Below are 21406 nucleotides of genomic sequence, written 5' to 3' on the forward strand. Positions count from 1 at the left end.
TCAATGCAGGCATGCTTTCCTTATGAGTCTATTGAGAGTCATATGATGGCCCTATCGGCCTACCTATGTTTATGTGGATGTCACAAATGTATGTCAGATGGTACTTGACTAGTACGGTTCGGTGCCCGTCATGGCCCTCCAGTTTGGGTCGTGACACATATAGAGTATCTACTTTTGATGGCAATAAATTCTTCTTGACTATAATTGATGATCTCACAAGGTTCACTAGGATAATTTTACTCAAACAAAAATCTGAGTACATAGAGATGTAATTGTCAATGAAAGCATATTTCCTTTCTGTGTACAATACTGATCATACACATGTATCCGTAGATAACTATATACAAACAAATACCAATGGTCATTGGGAAGGATGAATTGCTGATAAAAATGCAACCAGGCTACCAAATCAGGACAGGATTGCTCATGATATCTCACACAATCAAGATAGAGGTGTTGTGCAAATCCAGCAAAATCAGCAAACTCAACCTGAATCACCTATACAACATCAACTAGCACCTGAGGTAGAACCAGAACTAGCATAGTATCTAAATAAACATCCCTCCTATCCTTGAAGAAGCTCAAACACTACAAACTCAGACCATCACATAAAGGCAGTCATCTAGAGGGGAAAAACCTCCCATATGGATGAAGGACTTTTTGTCACTCAACATTCATCAGGAGATTCCTTACAGTCTAAACAACTATGTGAGCTATGAAAAACTCTTAGCTAAATACCAAGCTTATCTCACCACCTTCTCAAGCACCATGGAACCTGCAAACTACTTTAAAGAAATCAAGGACCACAGATGGGTATAGGCAATGAAAGAAGAAATCTCAGCTCTTGTAAACAATCAAACATGGAAAATAGTTGCACTACCTAAAGGGAAAACTATAATAGGATGGAAATGGATCTACAAGATCAAGTACAAGGCCAATGGTGAAGTTGAAAGGTTTAAAGTGAGACTAGTAGCTAAAGGATACAGTCAAAGAGAAGGAATTGACTATCAAGAAACATTTTCACAAATAGTGAAAATGGTTACAGTCAGAATTGTATTATCATTTGTTGCTTCTCAAAAATGGCATATACACCAAATAGATGTGTACAATACCTTTCTTCAAGGGGATCTTAATGATATATATATATATATATATATATATATATATGTTGCAGGGCTTTAGCAGTACGGGTGAGACTGCATGTAAATTGGTTAAATCCCATTATGTCCTCAAGCAGGCTCCAAGACAATGGAATGCAAAGCTGTGTGAAGCTCTTATCAAATTTGGATTTTAACAAAGTCAACATGACCACTCATTGTTCACTAGAAAAACAGTTCAAGGGACTTTCATAGTACTTGTGTATGTTGACGATATGTTACTAACTGGAGTAGATGAAATTGATTGAAGAAACAAAGTAACTACTATAGAATACTTTCAAGATGAAGGAGCTAGGTGAATTAAAATACTTTCTAGGTATTGAGTTTGCAAGGTCAAAGCTGGGCTTTATAATGCATCAGGGAAAGTATGCTTTGGAGTTAATTTTTTAGACTGGTATGTCAGTTGCCAAACCACTATCAACTCCTATTGACAACAATGTCAAACTCAAAGCAAGGCAATATGATGAACATATGAGTGAAACTGAAAAATCAGATGATCCTCTAGCAAATCAAGAAGCCTATTAAAGACTAATAGGAAAATTGTTATACCTAACTGTAACCAAACCTGATTTATTATTTGGGGTTCAAACTCTAAGCCAGTTTTATCATTTGGAGACTCATTGGTTTCATGGAAGTCAAAGAAACAAACTACAGTTTCAAGAAGCTCAGCAGAAGATAAGTACAGAAGTTTGGCAACCACAGTTGTAGAATTGACGTGGTTTCTTGGGTTACTGAAAGAATTTGGTGTCAAGATTTCTCAACCTGTTAACATTTGAAATGATAGAAATGCAGCACTTCAAATAGCAGGCAATCCAATGTATCATAAAAGAACCAAACAAGTAGAAATAGACTGCCATTTCATAAGGGGAAAAAATTCAACAAGGACTTCTTGAGACTCAGTATGTTTCCACTAAAGATAAACCTGCAGACATGCTTACAAAGGGACTAACTCAATTTCAACATTAGCATCTGAAGAAAAATCTAGGATTACTCAATATTTTCATCCTTCCTAGCTTGAGGGGAAGTATTATTATGGAAAATATGCTCATTAAGGGTATTATAGTCTTTTTAGTTAGTTAGTTATGAAGTGGTTGGGTGGTTAATGACTACTTAGTTAGTTATAGTTACTTAAGCCTCTAAAGAGGCATACGGTGCATTGTAGAAGGAAAATTTTTTTTGAGCTCAGTATTCTTTCTCTTCCTTCAATCTACTTTATTCTTCTTCCTCCTCCTCCTTGAATGAGGGTTCTATTCTTGCAAAATAACAAAAAGAAACTCATTCAACTCCCACTTGATTTTTTATCTCAAACTTACAGAAGGAATGTAAAAGTAGCATTTCAGACAATATTTTGGATACACTCTGTGAGACATTACAACTACGAAAAAATGTTGTAAAATCAAAATAATTGTAACATTGTTATATTGTTTGTCGTTAGAAACCTCAATTTTAATAGATATCTAAATAATCGAATAAATAATTAACCTCTTTTGTGTTATTTCAAATTAAATATGAAAAAGCACTGAAAGGCTCAACACAAAAACCTAAGATTTACCATCCATATAGGTATTACTATGACAGATCACAGACCCTGCAAACATCATGGAGTACTATTTTCTCAACTGTCTTAATGTTGTTGGGTATTCACCCTTTTTCTTCCTGAACGAATATCATATAAAAAAGGGGAAAAGGGCCAAAAATATTCCTGAACTATACAAAATAGGCATATTTTCTCCTCTATTATGTTTTTGGCTTAAAAATGTTCTCATCATTAGTCAACTAGCTCAACTATCCAAATAGCTCAAAAATACCTTCCTACTTTGCGATTTAGAGAAAATATACCCCTCGCTAAAAAAGTAGTGCATATATACCCCTGTTGTGAAACAAACGGTGCAAATATACCCTTCCAGAGTTTGGTAGTCAAGACTCAAATTGATTATCTACTCTTAACGAAGTGCTATAAGGATTTATGCACAGATTGCAAGGTTATACCGAGTGAGAATCTCACCACCTAGCATATGCTCTTGGTTATGGACTTGGAGATTAAGATGAAGAGGAGAAAGAGGGGTGTGTTTGGTCAACTCAAGATAAAGTGTCACGACCCAGCTAGGGGTCGCGACGGGTACCCGGGGCTAACCACCGAGCACCGCTCGTTCTATCTCTCATCATGCTCATTTAGCTCTTTTATCACATTTGTACTCAAATTGTAGGAAAATCATATTTCATATGGAAACGTAAATGGTTTTATATACATATGCCTCTCGGCCATCAAAACAATATATGTATAATAACCTCTCGTGAGACCATCTAACCTACACTGCGTATCTACGAGCCTCTACTGGAGTGCTAAATATAAGGACGGGACAAGACCCCATCATGCCCAAAATACATATACATGAATATACACAAAAGAATGATCAAGCACCTCTGGAACAAAAGGAGTGCTTTCAATTAGCTAACAGCCACTACGGATCTGGGTCGAGCTCTCCTCCCTGTCTCCCTGTGGGCATGAACACATCGTCCAAAGAAAACGGACGTCAGTACGAACATTGTACAGAGTATGAGAAGCATAAACAATGAAATAAGACAATGATACAAAGGGAGATATGAATATGGAACATCTATATCTGACTGTCAAGTACAAAGGAAATAATGCATGCTGGCTTACGCATAATCATCATCATGTCATGTATGCATAAATGTATAAGTTTCCCGTCCATATAGGTACGGTGTGATAATCATAGCATTAGCCTGCGTCCTGGCCTCCCGCGTCCGGGGTATCATCTCATGCCGCCCACTAGTGGTGTCTGCCCATGCCATTTAGCCATGGTGTATAGCTCCCCGCCTTAGCGGTGACTGCCCGACCATGTAGGCGCGGTGTTATATCATCATCATCATAACATACTTATTATAGTATACTTATCATAATATATTTATCATAGTACATGCATAGGGCTCAAGAACAACCACACTTTATCGGGGTGACGTAAGGTCGTGATCCCCCGATTTCATTATGGAGCATTTTTGACATTCTGCCTAACCTTGAAGGAACTAACATATAAGGTGAGTGTGAACAATAAATAACATCATTATCATTTTAGGATCTTTATACTTTAACTCATCACCATCATTATAGGGCTCATAACATGTCTCTTATCGCCTATAGCTATTCATAGACATAGGCGTTTAGTTTTTCTGGAATATAGGAACTCATGAAGGGGAAAGAGAGTCATGCTATAGGATTCATGCCATTAGAAAGAAATGAAAAGCCTCACATACCTTTGACATTTAACTAAGCTATCACTTGCATGTTCTCCTTCGATATCACGTTTCTACCTTCAAGAGAGAATTCGCGCTAACGTTAGTTAATCGTCTATAAGAACGCTCTACCATTCTAGGAAAAAAATGGGGCAGCATTTTCTTTGTTTATACTATTTTTCCCATATTCTATATCAACTCCCAAACGTTCATATCAACATTCACAATATCGCAACAACAATCATCATTTGTATACAGTTACCACCATTCACCATTTCTCTTCAACTTTTCCACATTTATAATTATAGTTCATTATCGAATTTTCTCCTATGTAGTACTTATTTCATGGCCTAAACGTCATTTATAACGTATTCATATTCACAACACACCAACATTCATGTTTCAATCCAACTACCATTCAACCATGACACTATTCACTCATTTATGATCCATTTTCTGCCTTTCTTCAATTCAAGTGTCTTAACCTTCCAATACCTTAAACAACATGCAAATTCCATAAAACTTACCTTAGATGTTGTAGGAACAAGCCTTGAGTGGTATTACTCTTCTTGCACCAAAACCCTAGTTTGCTTCTCTTGAAATTTCTTAACTTGAATGAACTTTGATGAGTTTCATACACTTGATTCACTTGGATTCTTCATATTGATCTTTGATTTCCTTTGTCTTCTTGTAGATGAAGGGTGGATAATATTCGAGAGGTTTCTACAGAGAAGTATCATGGAAATGAAATGAATTTAATGAGCTTGGGTCTCCTTTTAATGACTTAAAATCTTATCCGGAATGAACAGTAGTTGAAGTGCACAGTGGTCGTAAACCCAGTTTACGGTCCGTATTCCAGTTTACGGTCCGTATTCTGTGAGCGTATTTAAGCATAACAGAACCAGAAAGTCAGGCTGAGGACATGGTGGTTTACGACTCAGTTTACGGGCCATATTTCAGTTTACGGTCCGCATTTCAAGTCGTTTTTAACCATTCAAGTCTTTGACAGAAAGTTGAAGTTTTGTAAGTTGAAATACGACATGGTAGTTTACGGGCCGTATACCACTTTACGGTCCTTGTTCCACTTTACGATCGACTGGGCCAAAGTGCAAATCTGCAACTTTCACGTCTTGAAAACCTATAATTAGTCATTGTGGAGCATAACCTATCTCTTGTTCCCATTGCCTTTGAAATTTTACTTAGGGTCGTCAAACGTCATTCCCTTCTGATTAAACATCATATACTCGTATTCTTCGTTAGTCTATTCATTGTATGTTCCCGGGGAAATTTCCGAGGTGTAACATTCTCCCCGCCCCCCCCCCCCCCCCCCCCCTTTTGGAACATTCGTCCTCGAATGTTAAGTCATCGGGGATTCTAGAAAAAATTCCGCCAGAGTTTCCCCTGTAATATGGCACGACCATCCTGTCACATCAACCCATAATATCATTGCGTCATAGGGCTACATCACAATATCAACATATCTATGGCCACACACGACCAAAAGCATGAAAAGTAAGCATATATACCTTATATCGTTGGTGTTTCATCTTGAATCTCCCCTAGGGGTTGAAATAAATGCGGGTACTTGGACTACATACTCTCTTCCGCTTCCCAAGTCATCTCTTCTCGGTTATTATTTCACCACAAGACTTTAACTGAAGGTACCTCTTTATTTCAAAGTCTTCGCACTTGCCTATCTAGAATAGCAATAGGCACTTCCTCATAGGTTAGCTTTTCTCTTACTTGCACCTCATCTATCGGGACAATCTTTGTGGGATCTCCAACACACTTGCGGAGCATCGAAACATGAAAGACTGGATGGACTGATTTAAGCTCTGAAGGCAAGTCCAATTCATAAGCGACATGACCCACTTTACGGATAATTTTATAGGGTCCAATATATCTAGGACTTAACTTCCCTCTCTTGCCGAATCTCATCACCCCTTTCATTGGCGACACTTTCAAAAATACCCAATCATCAACCTAGAACTCTAAGTCTCGTCGACGATTGTCCGCATAAGACTTTTTGGCGACTTTAGGCTGTCAGCAATCGCTCTCGGATCACCTTAACTTTTTTCACCGCTTGCTGAATCAACTCGGGGCCTACTAGTTGTACTTTTCCTATTTCAAACCATCCAACCAGGGACCTACACTTTCTTCCATCTAGGGCTTCATACGGAGCCATTTGGATACTGGAATGATAGCTATTGTTGTATGCGAATACGATTAGCGGCAAATGGTCATCCCAACTACCACCGAAATCTAGCACAAATGCTCGTAGCATATCTTCCAAGGTCTGAATAGTATGCTCGGCTTGTCCATCGTTCTGCGGATGAAATGTCATGCTAAGCTTCACTTGAGTGCCTAGACCTTTTTGAAAGGAATTCCAGAACTTGGCTGTAAACTATGCTCCCGCACAATTTCTTTGAGATACAACCTCGCATAGTCTTCTGCTGAATACATGGTTCTAACTGGAAGAAAATGGGATGCTTTCGTCAATCTATCCACGATCACCCATATAGAATCATACTTTCCACGGGAATGAGGTAACCCCACAATAAAATCCATGTTGATTACTTCCCATTTCCAAGTAGGGATTTCCATTGCTTGCAATAGGCCCCCTGGCTTTTGATGTTCAATCTTTACTTGTTGGCAATTTGGACATTGGGCTACAAATTCTGCTATATCTCTCTTCATCCCGTCCCACCAATATATTTTTTTAAGGTCATGATACATCTTGGTTGCACCTGGGTGGATAGAATACCGAGAATAATGTGCTTCTTCTTGAATTCGTTGGCGCAATTCTGTCACATTCGGCACACATAACCTGCCTCGGTATCTAAGGATTCCATCCGTAGAAACTTTAAATGGAGACTTCTCTTTTCCATAAGATACGCCTTTGTAATGACTCAACTGGGGATCTTCATATTGCCGCTCCTTCACTTCTATATTCAAAGATGAAACTGTAGGATCGTTAATGCCAATCCCGGCACTACCCGAATCAATTACACGCACTCCAAGATTAGGTAGTTGACGGAGCTCATGAACCATCTCTTTCTTTTCCGGAGGAACTTCACTTAAACTGCCCATTGACCGGCAGCTAAGCGCATCGGCTACTACATTCGCCTTTCCGGGGTGGTATAAAATACTAACATCATAATCTTACAGTAGTTCTAACCACCGCCTCTGCCACAGATTTAACTCCTTTTGTTTGAAAATATACTGAAGGCTCTTATGATCTGTATAGATATCAACATGCACACCATACAAGTAATGTCTCCACATTTTCAGTGCATGAATAACCGCAGCCAATTCGAGGTCATGAGTTGGATAGTTCTTTTCATATTTCCGCAGCTGCCTCAAAGCATATGCAATAACTCTACCGTGATGCATTAAGACAAATCCTAATCCAACACTGGAAGCGTCACAATACACCACATAGCCATCTGACCCTTCTGGAAGTGTTAAGATCGGAGCTGAGGTCAATCTGTTTTTCAACTCTTGGAAGTTGCGCTCACAAGAATCACTCTATTGAAATTTAGCTGACTTCTGGGTTAGCTTCGTCAATGGGGATGAAATAGATGAGAAGCCCTCTACGAATCTTCTATAATAACCTGCCAAACCCAGAAAACTACGAACTTCTATAGGCGTCGTAGGCCTTGGCCAAGTCTTCACAGCTTCAATTTTCTGAGTGTCAACTCGAATGCCATTATCTGAAATAACATGGCCCAGAAATGTCATAGCAGTTAGCCAAAACTCGCACTTTAAAAATTTTGCATACAATTCTCGGGCTCGAAGAATGCCAAGAACAATTCGCAAATGATCTGCATGTTCTGATTCCGTGCGAGAATACACCAGAATATCATCAATAAATACTATCACAAATAAGTCCAAGAGAGGCCAGAATACGTTGTTCATAAACACGGCCGGAGCATTGGTCAATCCAAATGACATCACTCTGAATTCATAATGGACATATCTCGTCCTGAAGGCTGTTTTGGGAATATCCGCTTCTCTAACGCTTCTCTAACTCTCACTTGATGATAACCTGACCTCAAGCCTATTTTAGAAAACCACTTGGCACCCTGTAGCTGATCAAACAAATTGTCAATCCTTGGAAGAGGATATTTATTCTTTATCGTTACTTTGTTCAATTGCCTATAATCGATGCACATTCGCAGAGAACCGTCTTTCTTTCTCACAAACAAGACCGGCGCTCCCCACGGTGATGAACTGGGTCTAATAAATCCCTTCTCGAGCAAGTCTTTCAACTGTGCCTTTAACTCTTTTAATTCCGCCGGAGCCATTCGGTAAGGGGAAATAGAAATAGGCTTGGTGTCCGGCAACACATCAATGGCGAAGTCAATCTCTCTTTCTGGAGGAAGACCTGGAAGCTCGTCTGGAAACACTTCTGGGAATTCATTCACTACCGGAACTGATTGGAAGGTTGGCGACTTTGCCTCGGTGTCATGTACTCGGACTAGATGATAAATATAGCCTTTAGCTATCATCTTTCTTTCCATGAGGTAGGAAATAAACCTGCCTTTCGGAGATGCTGCATTACCCTTCCATTCAAGCACGGGCTCTCCCGGAAATCAAAATCGCACCACTTTCATTCGGCAATCGACATTAGCATAACATGATGCCAACCAGTCCATACCCATAATTACATCGAAATCTAACATTTCCAGCTCAATTAAATCATCTTTGTCTGGCGATCACATATCACAATTACACAACTTTTATACACTCGTTTTGCTATCACGGGATCACCAACCGGAGTACATACCTCAAAAGGTTTGATTGGCTCAGGTTTCACCCCAATACAACCAGCAACATACGGAGTAATATAAGAGAATGTAGAACCCGGATATATCAATGCATACACATCACGGAAGAATATAGACAATGTACCTGTAACCACATCCGGGGAGGACTCAAGATCTTGCCGTCCGGCTAAAGCATATACACGGGGCTGAGTGGCACCTGAAGCAGATGCTGCCCCTCTGCCTCTGCCTCGGCCTGCTGATATCTGAGGAGTCTGCCCTACCGGGCGCGCTGAGGAAGAACCAGTTGCTGAACCTGTAGGCTGAACCCCAACTCTACCACTTATCGATGGGCAATCTCTCATCATGTGCCCAACCTGGCCACAAGTATAACATGCATCCGACCCCTGGCGACACTGTCTGGAATGTAATCTACCACACTGGCTGCATCGCGGTACTGGGGGTCTCCTCTGGCTATAATCTTCCTTGAACTCGGAATCTGAGGCCCTCGAACTCTGGCCCTGTCCTGAACGGAAGGAGCGATCAAATCTCCTACCTGCGAATCGAGGAGGTGCACTAGTCACCGACTGGCCTGAGTGCCTAGAATATGTATGCCTTGATCCCCCTCTATAATCCCTGTCTACTCCCATCGATCTATCCATCTTGCTTTGTCTTCTATCACTATTACGATCACTCCTTTGTGGCTGTTGTCGCCCCTCTAAATTCTGAGCATGAGCCTGTATCCGAGAAATATCCATCCCATCTTGTAGCGAAGCTGTCAAGCAATCTTTGAATAAATGTGGCCCTAAGCCGCTTACGAATCTATGTACCCAGTCTCCCATGTCGGCCACCATAGTCGGGGCATACCTAGCCAATGAATTAAACTGAAGGCTATATTCCCGGGCACTCATGTTTCCTTGCCTCAAATTTAGGAATTTATCCTCTCTAGCTCGGCGGACCTCGGGTGGCAAAGAGTGACGAATGAAAGCATCCACGAATTCTTGGCATACAGGTAGAGGCATATTTTCTCCTCTCGATAATACCAAGTTATTATACCATAAGACTGCCACGTCCCGGAGTCTATAAGATGCCAACTCCACGGATTCAGTTTCGGAGACATGGACAATCTTCAATGTCCTCAACATCTCATCTATGAAACCTTGCGGGTCTTCATCCGGCTTTAACCCGAAAAACTCTGGAGGATTTAGACTCATAAAATCATGGGCTCTGGTACTAGCTAACCGATCACTTGGGCCCGCATTTTGCCGCTGTGCCTGAGCGGCAACCAACTGTGTCAATAGATCTATGGCCTCGGTCATTTGTTGACCCGAAGCAACCGGTGGAGGAGTTGGAGCTGGGGCTCCTTCTTGTTCTTCCACATAAGGCGGGGTGGAGGAAGTATTAGATGGGGTCTCATTTTGTGACTCGCCCTCTTCTATATTCATCGGAGGCTCTCTTTCTACCCGCCTCTTTGTCGTAGTCTTGCCCTTCTGGGCGGCTGTAGCTTTTCCCTTTGGCGGCATTTCTGGATCACAACACACTATTAGGGAGGATAAAATCTTATACATGCCTCTATCGCACGATCTCATAGGAAGAAAGATGGTCATTTTTCCTAAATGCCTTGTAGCCTCTTGTTTATTGTTGTGGCGCGCAACACACCATAAACAAGACTCTACTAGACACGACTCGTAGACACTTCCTACGACTGAACTGCTCTGATACTAGTTTTGTCACGACCCAGCTAGGGGCCGCGACAGGTACCCGGGGCTAACCACCGAGCATCGCTCGTTCTATCTCTCATCATGCTCATTTAGCTCTTTTATCACATTTGTACTCAAATTGTAGGAAAATCATATTTCATATGGAAACGTAAATAGTTTTATATACATATGCCTCTCGGCCATCAAAACAATATATGTATAATAACCTCTCGTGAGACCATCTAACCCACACTGCGTATCTACGAGCCTCTACTGGAGTGCTAAACATAAGGACGGGACAAGACCCCGTCATGCCCAAAATACATATACATGAATATACACAAAAGAATGATCAAGCACCTCCGGAACAAAGGAGTGCTTTCAATCAGCTAACAGCCACTACGGATCTGGGTCGAGCTCTCCTCCCTGTCTCCCTGTGGGCATGAACACAATGTCCAAAGAAAATCGACGTCAGTACGAACATTGGACTGAGTATGAGAGGCATAAACAATGAAATAAGACAATGATACAAAGGGAGATATCAATATGGAACATCTATATCTGACTGTCAAGTACAAAGGAAATAATGCATGCTGGCTTACTCATAATCATCATCATGTCATGTATGCATAAATGTATAAGCTTCCCGTCCATATAGGTACGGTGTGATAATCATAGCATTAGCCTGCGTCCAGGCCTACCGCGTCCAGGGTATCATCTCATGCCGCCCACTAGTGGTGTCTGCCCATGCCATTTGGCCATGGTGTATAGCTACCCGCCTTAGCGATGACTGCCCGACCATGTAGGCGCGGTGTTATATCATCATCATCATAACATACTTATTATAGTATACTTATCATAATATATTTATCATAGTACCTGCATAGGGCTCAAGAACAACTATACTTTATCGGGGTGACGTAAGGTCGTGATCCCCCGATTTCATTATGGAGCATTCTTTGACATTCTGTCTCACCTTGAAGGAACTAACATATAAGGTGAGTGTGAGCAATAAATAACATCATTATCATTTTAGGATCTTTATACTTTAACTCATCACCATCATTATAGGGCTCATAACATGTCTCTTATCGCCTATAGCTATTCATAGACATAGGCTTTTAGTTTTTCTGGAATATAGGAACTCGTGAAGGGGAAAGAGAGTCATGCTATAGGATTCATGCCATTAGAAAGAAAGGACTATCCTCACATACCTTTGACATTTAACCAAGCTATCACTTGCTTGTTCTCCTTCGATATCACGTTTCTACCTTCAAGAGAGAATTCGCGCTACCGTTAGTTAATCATCTATAAGAACGCGCTACCATTCTAGGGGGAAAATTGGGCAGTATTTCCTTTGTTTATACTATTTTTCCCATATTCTATATAAACTCCCAAACCTTCATATCAACATTCACAATATCGCAACAACAATCATCGTTTGTATACAATTACCACCATTCACCATTTCTCTTCAATTTCTCCACATTTATGATTATAGTTCATTATCGCGTTTTCTCGTATGCAGTACTTATTTCATGGCCTAAACGTCATTTATAACGTATTCATATTCACAACACACCAACATTCATGATTCAATCCAACTACCATTCAACCATGACACTATTCACTCATTTATGATCCATTTTCTATGTCTTTCTTCAATTCAAGTGTCTTAACCTTCCAATACCTTAAACAACATGCAAATGCCATAAAACTTACCTTAGATGTTGTAGGAACAAGCCTTGAGTGGTATTACTCTTCTTGCACGAAAACCCTAGTTTGCTTCTTTTGAAATTTCTTAACTTGAATGAACTTTGATGAGTTTCATACACTTGATTCACTTGGATTCTTCATATTGATCTTTGATTTCCTTTGTCTTCTTGTAGATGAAGGGTGGAGAATATTCTAGAGGTTTCTAGAGAGAAGTATCGTGGAAATGAAATGAATTTAATGAGCTTGGGTCTCCTTTTAATGACTTAAAATCTTATCCGGAATGAACAGTAGTTGAAGTGCACAGTGGTCGTAAACCCAGTTTGCGGTCCGTATTCCAGTTTACGGTCCGTATTCTGCGGGCGTATTTAAGCATAACAGAACCATAAAGTCAGGCTGAGGACATGGTGGTTTACGACTCAGTTTACGGGCCGTATTTCAGTTTACGGGCCGTATTTCAAGTCGTTTTTAACCATTCAAGTCTTTGACAGAAAGTTGAAGTTTTGTAAGTTGAAATACGACATGGTAGTTTACGGGCCGTATACCACTTTACGGTCCGTATTCCACTTTATGATCGACTGGGCCAAAGTGCAAATCTGTAACTTTCACGTCTTCAAAACCTATAATTAGTCATTGTGGAGCATAACCTATCTCTTGTTCCCATTGCCTTTGAAATCTTACTTAGGGTCGTCAAACGTCATTCCCTTCTGATTAAACAACGTATACTCGTATTCTTTGTTAGTCTATTCATTGCACGTTCGGGGAAATTTTTGAGGTGTAACATCAAGTGGGGAGCCTTGACTAAGGGCAAGGCCCAAGAGTTGGGCAAGAAGCTATTGGTAATGGGGGCCTGGAGGAGTAAGGGGGACGCGCGTAGTATGTGGTCCACGATAGCGACGTGCATTAGGGAAGTAGCTAGAGATGTGCTCTGGAATCGAAGGGTCTCTAGGATGGACACAGAGGGAACTGGTGATGTAATGAAGAAGTCCAAGGAAAAGTGGAATCTAAGAAAGCGGCTTGTGAAGCTGGTGGAGAGAAACGATAAGGAGGAGAAGAGGACGAATAGGGAGTGGTATAATGGGCACCCGACCCTTACTTAGGGCCGAGCGAACCCTCAGACTACTGCTGCACATAAAGTCACATCAAACGTTTTAAGTTAAATAAAATAAAATACATAGTAAATTTTTTTTTTTTTTGAAATATTCTTTCTCAAGGTTTCAAAGCCGAACCAATCTATAATCACACAGAATTCAGAACATAACACAGACCGACATATCGGCTGACGAAGCCGCATACAGACTGACAACCAATACCCACGACATTGTCTGCAAAGTCTCTAACATAAGTCCAGAAGTCATAACATACAAACTCTGACTCGGCAGCACTCCAGGAGCAAATGGAGCTTGCCAACTCCGCTGGATCATCTTCTGTAATAACTTCAGCTCGTCTGGGAGTACCTGCGCGGCATGAAACGCAGCCCCCGAAGAACAGGGGGTCAGTACGAAAAATGTACCGAGTATGTAAAGAGAAAATGTAACAAATATAACCATAATCCGAACCAGAAGTACAGAAATATAGTGGACAGAATCGAACCCGAATCCGAAATAGAAATACAGAGTCTAGCTGGCAGAATCATCGTACGGATCAGGGGCACAGAATGTGACTGACATAATCATAATCAGAGCCAGAGGTACAGAAATGTAACAGACGAAATCATGGTCCGGATTAGACATACAGAAGTGACGCAGACAAAATCATTTTCCGAATCTGATTTCCAGAAGTGTAACAGACAGAATCGTAACCCAATCCGACAGACAGAAGTGTAACAGACAGAATCATAATCCAATCGGACAGACAGAAGTGTAACAGATAGAATCATAATCCAATCGGACAGACAGAAGTGTAACGGACAGAATCATAATCCAATCGGACAGACAGAAGTGTAACGGACAGAATCATAATCCAAGCGGACAGACAGAAGTGTAACGGACAGAATCATAAACCAATCGGACAGACAGAAGTGTAACGGACAGAATCATAAACCAATCGGACAGACAAAAGTGTAACGGACAGAATCATAATCCAATCGGACAGACAGAATCATGCATGCAGAGTCATACAGAGTCATATGCTTATACAGATGCAGATAGCATATACATACATACATATATCAGATCCCGACCCTCTCATGAGGGACGCGGTAACAGAACCCGACCCTCTTAGTACGGGACGCGGTGGACAGACATATCAGATCATATGCCATCCTGGCCGCCATCCCCATACATCACATAATCAGATTACATACAGATGTAAACAGATCCCGGCCCGCACACCGAGGGACGCGGTGAACAATGCAGTGGAATGTGCACGATAACAGAACCTGGCCCGGGCGCAGTGAAGGAAGCATTGAGGCGTCCACGAACAGATTAATGAGAAACCACATACACACAGATCATCATACAGACTCAATGGAACTGAAGTAGGCCAAACGGCGGGTCAAATCAAAGTATTCGGACAATATTCATAACATACGGATATATGTCGCTTCGGACGGCACGACAGATTTTACCAGAATAAGATCTCCAGACACGTTCCAGATGTCAAAATCATTTTATAAGACTTATAAAAATAGTCATAACACTTGTCATATAATGAACAGAATAATAGCCCAGATTTTGCCTGTGAAGATCGGACAGAAACAAGGCAATTAAAGTCATACAAAAAGTATCGGAGCTTTGTGGGCCCACCTCGGACCAACTCGAGGTGGCGTACATAAATTACAGGTAATAGACCTTATGAGGTCGTCCTTGATCGTTTTTAGGCATTCCGACTCCATTAAGGAAGTTGCATACATATAGTTTACTTTATAAGCAAGTCATAAGAAACTAGTTCAATTGCATTGAATGAATAGTGCCCAAAATCAAACTCGATTTTCTACGAACAGAATAATCCCCGAGGCTCAAATTCAAGCCTAGTACACCTAGGACATGCCAAGAGAAAGAAAAGGACAGCCTTACATACCTTGGTTGCGCCTTACGCTCGCTCAAATTCGATTCCCGTTTCGTCCAAAATCTGCAAATGGTCACTTTTACCAATTGTCATATTCAAGCCTTAAGAATCCGATCTTAAGCACATACTTGCCTACCGAAATTTCGGCAGCATTTCCTTTATAAATTCAACATTCCCGAAAGTCTAATTTAGCCAAAACAATCAACTACCCAACAACAACATCAACAACAACAATAATCACAATATAACACAATATAATGAAACTAGCCTTCTTTCCGACATAACGCAATATCTTTCATTCCGACCTCACACTTCCAAACCAATCTCAATATTTTCATATTCACCATTAATCCTGATCATTACAACGCAATTTGGAAGCATTTCATATCCTTTCTACAAAATATTCACAAGGTATACCAAATATACAAACTTTCAACTAAAGTCATAATTCATCCAAGGTCTCCAATCTTTAACAAACATTTCCATAACATGTTTCTATCTTCCAACTTCATCAACAATCATTATCATTTACACCTTAACGACTTCCATTTCCATATTTACATAAATTATAATAAAGTTGCATACCTTCCTACAACAACTTAACAACAAATTTTCCATCACAACAAGAACCATTATTCTTCCATTCACTTCACAACAACACAATTATCATACTAAAGGAATTTAATTCATCTTCCACTATCAACACAATACCACACGGCCACACACCTATATTTTCAATTTCAAACAAATTCATTCCACTTTCATTTCCAATATAAATTTCACCATAACCATAACTAGGATACAACATAAAATTCAACTCATATTACTTATACATCAAGGCATCCACGGCTACACATACATACATATAAATACCATGCAATCTTCCATATTCTTATGAATTTTAACTCTTTCTACCTCCTACAACATAAACCAAACCTTCATAACACATAAAAAGGGATTAAATCTTACCCTTTCTCTTCAACTCCTTCACTTGCCCAAAGTGCGAAAACGATGAAACGGATGAACCATCTTCCGAAATAATTATACCACGTTGTAGAGGGTACTTGAATTGGTAGGAATACTACAAGAAAATAATTTTTGGAACAAGATTTAAGTTACCCAAATTTCCATGGTCTTGGCCGAAATGGCCTTGCTTTTGTTCTTGCATCCTTGGCTTGTATTTCCTTTCTTGAAATGTCTTGAAGCTTCTATGACTTAATCACCCTTTTATGTAATTAACACATGGAAAATTTCCATGGGCTTGGGCCTACTATGGCCGGCCAAGCTCCCTCTATTTGGGCCTTTTTCTATATTTGTTTTTTAGCCCAATTAATGTAGTCCGTATTTTGAAATTCCCGAAACTAATTTCCAAAATTCCAATTTTGTCCTTGGCCTTCTTCCGTATTTCCACACCAATATTTTTCATGAACAACACACACATGTGTGAATTCAATTCAACATATGGCTTTATTCCTTACAAATCAAGATCATTTCGAATTTTCCCGAACATGCGAAAGTGCGGGATATAACATGCCGGTAGCTTATACTGGGGCAATTAAAGATATGTATGATGGTGCTAAGACTCGGGTCAGGACTTTGAGAGGAGACTCGGAGAACTTTCTAGTAATGATGGGAATGCATTAGGGATCCGCTCTTAGCCTATATTTATTTGCTTTAGCGATGGACGTGCTGAAGCGACATATTCAAGGAGAGGTGCCTTGGTCCATGTTATTTACGGATGACATAGTTCTAATTAATGAGATGCGAGGTGGAGTTAACACAAGGCTGGAGGTTTGGAGACAGACCCTGCAATCGAAATGTTTCAAGTTGAGCCAGACTAAAACTGAATACTTGTAGTGTAAGTTCAGTGACGTGACTCATGAAGCGGACATTGACGAAAGAATTGACACTTAGGGCATCCCCAAGAAAGAAAGTTTCAAGTACTTGGGTCAGTTATCCAAGGTAATGGTGAGATTGACGAGGATGTTACACATCGTATTGGGGCAGGATGGATAAAATTGAGGCTCACGTCCTGTGTTCTTTATGATAAGAATGTTCCGCCAAGACTTAAAGGTCAGTTCTACAAGGTGGTGGATAGACCGACTTAGCTATATGGGGCAGAGTGTTAGCCGGTAAGAAACTCCCATATTCAAAAGATGAGAGTAGCGGAGATGCGAATACTGAGATGGATGTGAAGGCACACCAGAAGCGATAAGATTAGGAACGTAGATATCTGGGACAAGGTAGAAGTGGTTCCCGTGAATGATAAGATGTGCAAAGTGAGGTTGAGATGGTTTGACCATGTGAGGAGGAGGGATGCAGATGCCCCAGTAAGAAAGTGTGAGAGGTTGGTCGTTGTGGGCTTGCGGAAGGGGAGAGTGTTATACCCCGCATTTTCAGAGCCTGAGCGTGACACGTGCTTCCTCAAACATTGACAATCATGTTGTTACTACATAATTTAAACTCACGTTGATAGTATTATATTTCGCATTTTTTTTGTACGTCGGATTATTCGTAAGCGGAGGTGGGGCTTACACATCGAGATTTTTAGGAACACGTGACAATTTATATGAATCACATATGTGAAGTTAAACACAACTCAAGAAGGACCCTTGAGCCAAATCAAAGTGGAAGTTCTCCAAACAAATATTTTTAAGTAACGTTTTCGGGTGATCTGACTTCGAGGGGAAAAAACGGTATTATAAGATTGGAATTTGGAAAACTACCGAGACATAGAAGCTGTATATAATTGAATTATCTTTCCAACCATAGGTCGTGGGTCCACAGGCGACGTTGGGATAAGGAGATATGGACGTTTTAAGGCAGAAAGGTCAATGGGCTAGGCCCAATCCGGACCCAACCGGGTTAGGCCTATGACCCATGTTTATTTAAGTGATATATCAGCCTTTTCTCCTCATTTTTCAGAACAAAACACCCAGAAAATTCTGGAGAAAAAGAGAGAAGAGAGCTTAGAGAGAAAAGATCAATTTTGACCAAAATCTGAGCCCCGAATCCCGTGAAGAGAAAAGTGTTCTATGTTGCGTTGCCTCCAATTTGAGCTAAAAATCAACCAAAAATAAGAGGGTGGACGTGGTGGCTGCACACTTGAGGTAAGATTAAGGTTTATTTTCATTGCTAATAAGTTTATTTAGAGTTCTACCGAACTAGAACGGAAAAAATAGTGTGATAAATTCGTTTGTTGGCGTTGTGAATTATGGAATGAGATTTGAAGAGAATTTTGAATGAAAATAAATGTATTCAACTTGTAGAATGTGGAGGATGTCGTTATTGATGTTGTTAGTATTAATTTCGACTCCCTTACGGAAATAAAATTATTAAATAGTTATATCGCAAATTTGGTTGGTTGAGGAATTTAGAAAATAATGTGTGGCCTGTTTTATGGCATACGTTGGTATTGGAAATATTATGATTAATGTTGGTATTGTTGTTGTTGTTGTTGGTTGCTGAATTGAGAATTCGGGCTAGGCATATAAACAGGGGAGATGCTGCCCGATTTTCGGCAGAATATAAAATAGTATGATTTGAAATATGGTACAAACGTGCGACAAAAAGGCTAACATTAGTATAAATTCCTTTTAAATGTAGACTTACAAGCTTGGACGAATAAGCGTAGCTTATAAGCGGTCGAACAGGTATTTAAGGCTTACCCTTTCTTTCTTTTGGCATGTCCTAGAGCTAAGTAAGGTATGACATCACACGCACCTTGGGGTAATTCTACTCTTTGATTCCGAGCTTGGTTACGATGCTTATTTTCTTTTGTAATAAGCATGTTTTGTATGGTTGAGTCTATTGTATGATTAATAAATGAATAAGCTACTTCATATGGTTTTGATATGTATCCATGATTCCGAAGCTCTGTTTGATAAGTTTCCGAGGCCGTCTATGACTCTGATTCACTTCTGATATAAGTATGTCTGATATGATCGAGCTTATTATATGATTGAACAACGGGATGAGCATAAAGAGTTTTGTTTCTAAAAGAGTTCTGTGAGTTTCAATGTCCCTAACTTTCGCAAAAGATCTCGGATTTGTTTTGAAATGTTCGTAAAAGTTCTATGGTAAAAATGTCTGTAACTTTCATATACCAACTCCGATTGACTTGAAACGTGTTTATGATCTTTCAAATGTCGGTAAGAGTACGTATTTATTGAGTCTTAAAATTTATTTGATATGCATATAGTTTCTCACTACTCTGCTCGTGCATGTGTCATTGCCTCCTTCACCGAGTCCCGGGCCGGTATGTATCGTGCGTATGGTTCGCCGAGTCCCCTGCGTGAGGGCCGGGTTCCATATATAAATTCAGGAGTATGATGTGTCCGGTCCCCGGGTACCGTGTATATGCTATGGAGTATGATGTGTCCGGTTCCGGGGTACTGTGTATATATGTCCGGTCCCCGGTTACCGTGTATATGTTATGATGTGTTATGTGTGACGGAGATTACGAAGTAAATCTTCTGGAGTATGATGTGTGTGGCGCCAAAGCAGGGTGGCGCCACGTTCCCCGGGTCCCGCAAGGGGCCGGATACCGTTCCTGGCATGCATGATTCGTGTTCCCAGTAAGTTATTTTTATTATTCTGCATATCGTGCTTATTGTCTGTACTAACCTTCTGCACGTGTCACGGCAATGTAATATATGTATATGAATCGGGCTGCACGTTCCGCAACAAATATATTTATGGATCGGGCCGAACGTTCCTCGGCACTATTATGTTATATATGAATCAGTTGTATGTATATGTACATGATGACATACGATGTTGGCACGCATGGTCTGTGTTTGGAAAGTAAGCATTTTGGCACTCTGGATGATTCACTTATTTTCTGTACCTCTTCTGACATATAACATCAGCGTACATGATCTGTGTTTGAAAAAAATAAGCCTTTTGGTATTCTAAATAATGTACTTACCTTTTGTACTGCTTGTTTCGATTATGGCTCTGTTTTCTATACTCCACGCTTTACATACTCAGTACATTTTCCGTACTGACCCCCCTTTCTTCGGGGGCTGCGTTTCATGCCGCGCAGGTACACCCAGATGCGTTAAAGCTATTACAGAAGATGTTTCCGCGGAGTTGGCAAGCTCCACTTGCTCCTGGAGTGCTGCCGAGTCAGAGTATATGTGCTATGACGTCTGATTAATGTTAGAGACTTTGCAGACAGAGTCGTGGGTATTGGTTGTCAGTTCTGTAAGCGGCTCCATCAGCCGATGTGTCATTCTGTGTTATGTGATAAATTACATATGATTACAGATTTGATTTGAATTGAAAACGATAAAAGAAAGATTCTGAAAGCTTACTATGTATTTTGTTCTTATTTGAGTTAAAAAGTCCAAAAGATTATGTGTGCACTAAGGGTCAGAGGGTTCGCTCGGCCCTAAGAAAGGGTCGGGTGCCCATCACACCCTAGGTAGATTAGGGTGTGACAGAGAGGTAGGCCGAAGAAGTTTTGGAGGGAGGTGATTAGGCAGGACATGAAACAACTTCAGCTCACGCAGGACATGACCTTGATAGGAAGGTCCGGAGGTCAAGAATTAGGGTAGTGGGTAATCACGCGCTTTTCATTTCCGTTCCCGGAGTTTTAGCATTATTCTTGTATTTTCTTATTTTAGATTCTTTTACTATCTGTTGTTTGTTTAACCGCGCTTATCTTGTTATCTTGCTATTGTTTATGCTTGTTGCTAAAGCCTATTTTTCATTTTTCTATGAGCCAAGGGTCTACTGGAAACAACATCTCTACCTTCCTCAGGTAGAGGTAAGGTCTGTGTACATACTATCCTCCCCAGAC

The 21406-nt window shown here is 40.4% G+C and overlaps 1 protein-coding gene across 1 annotated transcript; it reads left to right on the forward strand.

The window, feature by feature from the left end:
- The first annotated feature begins 822 nt into the window (after positions 1-822).
- Positions 823-1682, forward strand: LOC132612998 (uncharacterized mitochondrial protein AtMg00820-like). Its single transcript, XM_060327061.1, has 2 exons — positions 823-1053; positions 1548-1682. Exons 1-2 carry the CDS (start codon positions 823-825, stop codon positions 1680-1682), a joined length of 366 nt encoding a protein of 121 aa, XP_060183044.1.
- Positions 1683-21406: the final 19724 nt, after the last annotated feature.

The sequence above is a fragment of the Lycium barbarum genome, chromosome 10, assembly GCF_019175385.1.
Source record: "Lycium barbarum isolate Lr01 chromosome 10, ASM1917538v2, whole genome shotgun sequence".
Lineage (NCBI taxonomy): Eukaryota > Viridiplantae > Streptophyta > Magnoliopsida > Solanales > Solanaceae > Lycium > Lycium barbarum.